We start from the raw sequence: 9,574 nt of genomic DNA, 5'->3' as shown, positions 1-9,574 counted from the left end.
AATTTCTATTAAAAATGGAAAGAGTAAGAAATAGTTTTTATACGTATTTTGAACGATAAATTATTATTTCTTGAATCGTATGAAAGAGCAAGATGCTGTTTTTTTTTTATTATATTTTAATAATAATAGAAAATTATTTGAATTTAAAGCAATGAAAAATTACACATATTTTTAAAAAGTACTTAAAAATTTAATTGAGATTAATATTCATAACTAAAAAAAAGAAAGAATAAATGTAATGTAAAGTTTACTTTAAAGTAAGACTACGTACAATTATTGTTATTGTTAATTTTTCTTTTCTTTATTCTTGAAAATTGTGTATGTCATTATTGTACTTAATTAGCATTGTAGTTGCTATGAGATAATATTCTTTTGGAAATCAAAAAAAAAAAAAATCCAAACATGAAGGAATAAAATTTACCTCTTGACTCCAAGAATTAGAATGATGATAATTCTTGGTAGTAGAATGATCTTTTTAATATACTTCTCTAAATTTTTACTAATTCAGATTTAGAGAGAATATTGTGGCAAGTTTATTATTGAAAAAAAATATCGGCGGCATCTTTTTTTTATAATATACAAAGATAACATTTTTATCAAGTGATTTGTAACACTTTGATTTCAATTTATTGAGAATGTTAATTTTAGATGTGTTTGTGTGTATTATTGATGCACTTGAAATTAATGGTTATGTCTTTTATAAGACGCGAAAATGGAATTGGATTATATTTCACAATTTGAAATGACCAATGACTTGATTTTTCGTTTTTTTTTAGATTTTAGCTCCGTCCCTCGTGTGTGTTTGTTAATTGAAATGTGAATGCTTATAAAGTATGGAAGAATATTTGAGTGGCCTTTGTCTATATAGAAAAGTATGACACAGCATCGGCTCTTCGGTGTATAAAGCTCTGCCTAATTCTGCAATAAATTCACTCAATGAGGATTATGAAGTTTTTGAGAAAAAAAGAGAAACTAGAATTTTTCGCCTCATTTTGTCAAATTATTGCAGATTTGTTTTCCATATTATATTAGTTTTATAATTATATTATACATAGACACATCATATTGTACAGAATTATGTAAAGCGTCAGATTCTGAAGATGAAAAATTCTTCGAGAATATCGCAAATTTTTAGATGAGCCTGTATGCAAAAAAAAAATTATAAGAATAACGATTTTGATGAACACAGTTGCTGTATATACTTTTTAGCGAATCAACGTGTAAAAATAAAATGTATTTTTATTCCTTAATACTTTTCTTTTCTTTTCTTGAAGGCGAAGAAAATTTTCTTTTTCTTTTGAAAGACAATCGAAAGACAAATCGAAACTGAAAATTGAAACATTTAAATTTCAAATTGAAAGAATTAGTGAAAAAATATTCATATCAAAGTATCGATTTATTATATTAATGAACACTTACATTAACATATATTCAAAAGAATTATTATAATTTTTTTCGTTTTTTTTTATTTTAATATACCTTATAAATTAGGGGATTAGAATTATTAAAAATGATTTTTTTTTCCTAAACGATGTTAACTTTCCATGCTGTTGACTCCAACACGATTAAATAGTCGATCCTTAATTATTTGAGCCATTAGGCCGTGAATAACTTCAATTGTTGTTTTACAACTGTCGCGTGTTGCCTTTACGAGTTTTTCAACAGTTGTTCTGTCATGTGGTTCAATTCCACCAACAACAAATCCTCTGCCCAATGCAGCTTCTGATTGTTCCAATTTTTCTGACAAATCAAATATTTGTCCAGTTGTATAGTCGGCATTGGTCAAAAGACTCGAGGAACTCAATGTGTTGACCCAATATTTGTTCCATAAAGAATCTAATAATCTTCTATCTAGAGATGATTTAAAGTAAGTTACTTCTAAGGAATAGTACTGTTTGCAGTGTACGCCAAAGTCTTCGATTTTGTTTAATGGAATTGTTTGGTATTCAGAAGGTTCTTCATTTGCTGGCTTATAACCCTGTTAAATAATAATTAAATTAAATTAAATGATACAGATAATAATTTTTAACACATTTATTTTTATTAGTAATTAATAATTCCCAGACAAAACTATAAATTAAAATAAAAAAATTTATTTTTAAAAATTGTTGAAATTTGAAAAATTTTAAAACTTTTTAAATATCCATGCCGTTTTCTTAATTTCCGCTTTCTGTATATAAACCCTAATTTCAGACTATAAAAGTCGCAATAAAGTAAATTTTTTCCTGACAATTAAAATAAATGTAAGTTTTATACCTTTGGATAAGTTCTGAATGCACCCAAGCAAACTTTTCCAGCAGATATAGTTCTCACAGGATCAATGACAATGGCAACGAAAGGCTCTTGGAAATTTTGATTAAGCATTTGGGTAGAAACGTCAATTCCAGAAAGCCAACAACCGTATCCTGGATGACTGTGATACCAACCAATGGCGTTTTCTTGTCTTCCAACCTATATCATTTTTTTTAAATTCAGAGTTGCTACAAGAATCAATTTTTCAATTTCCTGATATTTCTCTGACAAATTTTTTTTTATTAAATTTAATGAATTATAATCAGGCCTCGGATTATACAACTATTTCTACTTTTTTTTTACATTTTTTTTTTAAATTTTTAAACAAAATAGTCTTTTTTAGTATTAATTACAGATCTTCAGATCTTCTTTATTTTAATTATTTAACAAATTTTTAACAAAAATTCTTCTTTAAATTAATTATTTTCAATAATTCTAATGAAATTCTTCACAAATCTTAAACTATTTTTCAATTAAAAATTTTATGAAATTCTATAATTGTTTAAATTTTTTTTTTAAAAAAAGTTGTCTGTAATGTATAATAATTTCTTCAATCTTCAGCAATAGAAATTACGAAAAATTTCATTCAAAAATCACTTGAAGTTCAATTATTTTCAAAAATTTTAAATTATTTGATAAATTATTTTCAATTCCGTAAAATTTCATTAAGTATTATCTGAAATTTGAAAAAATCTTTTGAAATACAATTACTTCTAAAAATTTCAACTATAAATATTCCAAAATTTAATTATTTTTAATAATTTTAATATTTCTTTAAAAATTCAATTATTTAAAAAAGTTTCAAATAAAAATTCTAAAATTGAATTGTTATTAGAAATTAAAAAAAAACTATGTCAGTTTAAATTTGCAGAAAATTTATTTCAAATTTAAAATCTTCTGCAATTCAATTATTAAAAAAAAAAATTTTTAATCTTTTAATTATTGTTCGAAATTATTTTAACCATTAAAACTAAAAACTATGCCATCATTTTAAATTTAAATAAATTGACTAAATAGACTTTAAAAAGTTTTTTAAATGCAACTTTAAGAATTTTTTTTAAAGAATTTGTCCAATTGGAGACATTTTCAGTGTATTTAACTAAAATTTTGAAAATTTGTCTTAGTACGATTCTGAAATATTCGAAATAAATTTTCTTAATAATATTCTTATTAAGGAATTAATAAACTGAATTTAATATCTAACAACATTAGTTATTTAAAGTAAAATATTTATTAACTAATTAAATTTAATTAAAATAAAAAAAATTGTCTTTTCGACATTTTTTGGAATGTAATTGGACTAAAACGATTTTTGAATAAATTAAAATGTGGATAATTTAAAAAAAAAATTGATTAATCTTTAGATAGATTATTATTTCATTAGTTTAAAGTTCGATTGATTGATTGATCGATTTTTTAATTACATGATTAAAATTTGTATAATTTAATTTTGAATAAATTAAAATTTTAAATGATTCAAAATTGAATAAATTGAATTTTTGACTTTTAAATTTAGATTTACTAAAATTTGAGACTTATAGATACTCTGTTATTAAAAGACATTGCAAACAGATAATCTGACATTAGTTTTTAAAAATTCAAAATGGCGGATCCAATATGGCGGACTTGGAGTTAAAAATTAACTGAATTCGCTTGAAAATTGTTACTCGGGGGCTTTCGGGGTCGCTGAATAGGAGTCTGATGTCAGTTTTCAAAAATTCAAAATGGCGGATCCAATATGGCGGACATAAAAATTAAAAATTAACTGAATTCCCTTGAAAATCGATACTCGGGGGTTTTCGGGGTCGTTGATTACGAATCTGAAGTCAGTTTTTAAAAATTCAAAATGGCGGATCCAATATGGCGGACTTGGAGTGGAAAATTAACTGAATTCGCTTGAAAATTGTTACTCGGGGGTTTTCGGGGTCGCTGAATACGAATCTGATGTCAGTTTTCAAAAATTCAAAATAGCGGATCCAATATGGCGGACATGAAAACTAAAAATTGACTGAATTTTTTTGAAAATCGATACTCGGGGGTTTTTGGGGTCGCTGAGTACGAATCTGATGTCAGTTTTTCAAAATTTAAAATGGCGGTTCCAATATGGCGGACTTGAAATTGAAAATTGATTAGATTCGCTTGAAAATTGTTACTCGGGGGTTTTCGGGGACGCTGAATACGAATCTCATGTCACTTTTCGAAAATAATAATTTCATTTTTTTTATCTATCCTGCTCTCAGCGTTACCCAGAACCAACGACGTGGACGTGGCAAGATTTTGGTTCCACCTTGTTTTTTTTATTTATTTTTTTTATTTTTATAAATAAAACAAATGACGATCGTCGCAAAAAAAAGTCAGTAAAACAAATGACGATCGTCAACAATCTTTATGATAGTAAAAAAAGGTATACATTGGATTCAGTTACAAAAACATAAATGCTAACAATTTTGTAAATAACAATACTGCTGAGTGTAAAAAACGTTTATTTTTACAGGTTACTAATCCAAGTGTTGTCAGGTACATGATTTAAAGATAAGCATCTATTATTTCTATTTAAACATTTAAAATTCTGAAATTCTATTTTTATTTTTTTATTCAGCGACCCTGAAAACCCTCGAGTAACGATTTTCAAGCAAATTCAGTCAATTTTTAACTTCATGTCCACCATATTGAATCCGCCATTTTGAATTTTTTAAAACTGACATCAGATTCGTATTCAGCGACCCTGAAAAACCCCCGGTACCGATTTTCAAGCGAATTCAGTAAATTTTCAACTTCATGTCCACCATATTGGATCGGCCATTTTGAATTTTTAAAAACTAAAGTCAGATTCGTAATCAGCGACCCCGAAAACCCCCGAGTAACGAGTTTTAAGCGAATGCGTTGACTTTTTATTTTTTCGTCCGCCATATTGGATCTGCCATTTTGAAATTTAAAAAACTGACATCGGATTCGTATTTAGCGACCCCGAAAACCCCCGAGTAACGATTTTCAAGCGAATTCAGTCAATTTTCAACTTTATGTCCGCCATATTGGATCCGCTATTTTGAATTTTTAAAAACTGACATCAGATTCGTAATCAGCGACCCCGAAAACCCCCGAGTATCAATTTTCAAGAGAATTCAGTTAATTTTTAACTTTTATGTCCGCCATATTGGATCGGCCATTTTGAATTTTTAAAAACTAAAGTCAGATTCGTAATCAGCGACCCCGAAAACCCCCGAGTAACGATTTTCAAGCGAATTCATATGAAATATAATTGTAATATAGTGAAAAACCAAAGGTGGGTCACTGAGCGACCCACTGTGACGCAAAGGGTTAACAAATTTTTTATAACACTTTTTCATAAATACATATTTTGATGATACATTGATACATTGAAGAAAAATGAATTCGATTTAAGTAACCGGTTACTTAATTATTATTAAATAAATATTTACTTGAACCAAATAATTTTTATTTGAATCAATTAAATAGTATTTGTTTTAAATACAGAAATGATTGATTCAAATACAGTTCATTTAATTCAAAATAAAAATTATTTATGTTCAAGTAAATATTTATTTGATAATAGTCAAGTAATTGATTATTTGAAACAAATAAATTTTTTTTTCAGTGTAATCGAGAGAGATGAAAATAATAGAAAATGTATTAAAAAAAGTGAATTTTACTTGTTTCGCAGCTTCAATGTACGCTGTCATGTACTCGTAGGCTTGTGCTTGAGCATTAACTCTGGTTTCTGTTCCTTCGACGGGTAGAGCAAATGAATCCATTACCACCATTGTGTTAGCTGCTACTTTTCCAAGTAAAAGTCCCATAACTTCTAAAGTTCCTCCGGAACGAGCGTGCATTACCATCTTCAGAAGTGCCAATGCAGAAATTTTTATATCTTTAAAAAAATGTGGACTGAAACATAAGAAAAAAGTATTTTTTTTTAAATGGCAAAAAATATCTTACACCTTTTTGGAAGTAAAATTCTCGGAGTTACAAAATTGTAAAGTTAAAAATGTTAAGTAAAACATTTTTTAAAAAACCGAAAATAAAGAAATAAATAAAAAAGTTCAATGATCAAATTAGAATTCGATAATATAAAATAATTTTTATTCAGTATTTCAAACTATTATTAAGTAAACAATATAATCGGGTGTCCAGCAAGAAGTACAAAAAAAATTTCCTGACTTTTTCCTAACCTTTTTTCCACTTTTCTATAATATTTATTATTAAAAGAGTAGAAAGTATCAAATATTAAAGTATTTTTAAGATAATAGAAAATATTTTATTTATTAGCATTATAAACTTTGTCTTGCACCGAAAAATTTAAAAAAAATTCATAAAAATGTTCTTTTTTGGCAAATTTTTTAAAAAGTTCCCTAATAAAATGTGTAAAAAATTCTATTTTTAAAAAAATATAAATAAATAGGTAGATAATTTAAAATTTTAAAAAATTTAATACATTAAAAATGGTGATGAAGTTGTCTTTTATTTTCAAGAATCATTATAGTTTTTTAAACAAAATAAATAAAATAATAAATTAATGTAGGACTCATATTTTGAGGAGCTGATAGTAAAAAAGGTTTAAAATAAATCTTGCGAGCAAAAGTGAGTCAATTAATTATGTTTCACCGAAAAAAAGGAAAATATATATTTAACTACAAAGAAAGACGAATTGCTTTAAGTTAAGAGCCAAAAAGCGGGATATCCTTCTATTCCACTTTTGCTAGTAATAAAAATTTGTTTCATTTTTTCGAATTTGATATTTAATTTTTGTTAATTTAATTTAAATAAAAATTTATATATGGCCTTTAATTCCGCAAGTCTACTATCCTTAGAATTATTTTACCATTGTTTGATTAAGTTATTCGACGAATGAAAGTAACTTCTGTGAAATTATAATTATTAAACTTTTATTATGACATCCTAAAATACATTCTTCTCGTACATTAACAATGTAGAATTAATATTTAAATTTTTTTTTTGTTTTTTTGAAAAATTAAATCTAAGAAAATTTACTGAATAAATAGGTTAAAGAAACATTTTTAACAGGTCAAAAATACATTTTTCCAGTTAAAAACGGTTTTTTGTTCTTTTCGAACAATATGCAAACAGAAAAATAAGCGGAGTGTTAATTCTAATTATTATGAAACTCGATAATATTTTACTTTTGGATTAAAAAATAATAATTGGATAAATAAAAAATTATTTCTACGATTTAATTAATTTTATTAAATTATTTTGTTTAAAATTAACAGTTATTGCTTTATAATAAAAGAATATTTCTTAAATATTCAATATCGCTGTCCAAAAAAGTGTTGGTATTAAAAATAAAAGTATTTTCTATCAATGAAGAAAGAAACTCTTTTAATATAATTTTAATTTCAAAAACGAATTTTTTTCGTTTATGTGCAAAAGTTATTTATATGTAGGTGACGTTAGAAACCATTTACGAGGTTTAACTTTAGAAAAATATTAAAAATATTATTTTTTTTATATTTTATATAATATTAGTTATTAATTAAATTTTTAGTAAGTTGTTTTAATCCAATAATTGAGAATAAGTTAAAAATTTTATTATCATGAAGAAAGCAATTGATAATTAAAGCGGAATCTAAAATGAATTAAATATTTATGCGAGCGAAAATAAGACAAATATCTAAGTCATTTTTACGCCTAATGAATACTTATCCAGTTTTTGCCCTGACAAACTTTTTTATTTTATTCTTGACCGTAGCGCGTATTTTGTTTCATTTTTCTAGATGAAAACAATTTTGACTTCCTTTTGCTCCCGAGATTTTTTTAAACCCATTTTTACTTTATTTTACACTTAATTAGAAAAAAGAAATGACAAAAGAAACTCACTCTTTTTCCCATGGTTTTGCAGCAAGAATATCTTGTTGTTCTTTTCGATCATATCTATAAATTTCGTCAACTGTACTAATAGTTTCAACGTTATTTGTCATTTCCCATGTTTTTTGAGCGATCTTCGATTGATCGCTTGATGTACCGGCCATTTCGGAAAATTTCTCAATATCAATTATTAATGATCTAAAATTGAAAAAAATTAAATAGAAATTAAATTTCAATATTAGAGTGACTTCTGTTTATAATTTAAAATAATAAACAATAATATTGTGACAGGAGGAATAGAAATTTAATTTCTTTCTTGATTAAGATTTATCATAAAATATTTACCAGAAAGTTGGAAAAAATAAAAATTCTTCAATATTGAAAGTAAAATATTAGAAAAATTACGATATTCAAATTAGTAGAAGATTAAAAATAATTTTAAATACACTATTGTAAATCACAAAACTCACAATCTTGACTTGTCTCAAGTTAACCTAAAAATAATCTCAATAATTTAGTATCGTCTGCTAAAAAAAGTTAGAGAAAGTATCGCTAGAGTGCGCTTTTTATATATCACGTGACTATGACAATGATTTTGAATAGTTGATATAGAGAAATTAATTTATAATTGTAATTTGGAAATTAAAAATATTCAATAATTACTTTAGATACTTAATTCAAGTAATTGAATCATCTTTCTGAAGAAAACTAATAATTCATTAAATACGTTTTTTTAAATATTGAATATTTTTAAAGTAAATATCCATTTTAAAAAAAATTAATTTAAAAAATATATGTAATTTGTAGTTTTAAAAAACTAATTTTTCCCCTAAAAAGAAACTCAGTTTTTAAGACAACTCGAGTGCTTTTGAAAAATATTGTGTACACTTTTAAACATATAAATTTATTTATTTTTAACATTTTTAAAGATTTATTTTTAAATCAGAAGCAGATCAAAAATTTGAGTTTCTAAAAGAATCACTTTTACTATTTAGTTTCTTTATTTTATTATTATTATTTTTATTATTATTATTATTATTATTATTATTATTATTATTTATAGTTTTTTTTTATTTTAACTTTTTCATATTCAATTTGAAGGAAATTGAATTTATTTTATTAGAATTAAAACAAATTTGATATATTTTGAAATTTTTTTAATTTTATTTTTAATTCGAGTATAAAAAATTTAATAACTTATAAAATTTTGTTCTAATTTTTCATGATATAGCTTAATATTATGTTTTCAATAAAAAGTCGAAAAACAAATTGACATCACATTGAAAAAAAATTTATTTGATTCAAATACTCGATTACTTGCCTATTATCAAATAAATATTTATTTGTATTAAATTATTATTACTTGAGTCAATTAAATGGTATTTGTTTCAAATACAATTTATTTAATTTAAATAAAAATTAATTGATTCAAGTAAAT

General features: G+C 24.6%; 1 protein-coding gene across 2 annotated transcripts; it reads right to left on the bottom strand.

Moving 5' to 3' along the window:
* Positions 1 to 1,377: 1,377 nt before the first annotated feature.
* LOC127278948 (COP9 signalosome complex subunit 5) lies at positions 1,378 to 8,649 on the bottom strand. Of its 2 annotated transcripts, none has more exons than XM_051300919.1 (5): positions 8,482 to 8,649; positions 8,149 to 8,334; positions 5,964 to 6,198; positions 2,257 to 2,451; positions 1,378 to 1,978 (listed from the first exon to the last, which is right to left on the bottom strand). In XM_051300919.1, the coding sequence occupies exons 2-5, from the start codon at positions 8,298 to 8,300 to the stop codon at positions 1,535 to 1,537; spliced, it is 1,026 nt and encodes a 341-aa protein (XP_051156876.1). In that variant the 5' UTR covers positions 8,301 to 8,334; positions 8,482 to 8,649; the 3' UTR covers positions 1,378 to 1,534. The 2 variants fall into 2 exon arrangements, with proteins under 2 accessions (XP_051156876.1, XP_051156877.1); XM_051300920.1 differs by having other exon boundaries at positions 8,607 to 8,625.
* Positions 8,650 to 9,574: the final 925 nt, after the last annotated feature.

This window comes from Leptopilina boulardi, unplaced genomic scaffold, assembly GCF_019393585.1.
Source record: "Leptopilina boulardi isolate dan_hultmark-lab unplaced genomic scaffold, ZJU_Lbou_2.1 LbouV2_213, whole genome shotgun sequence".
Lineage (NCBI taxonomy): Eukaryota > Metazoa > Arthropoda > Insecta > Hymenoptera > Figitidae > Leptopilina > Leptopilina boulardi.
Note: the sequence above shows the minus strand (reverse complement) of the source record. Positions and strands in the feature narration are given on the sequence as shown.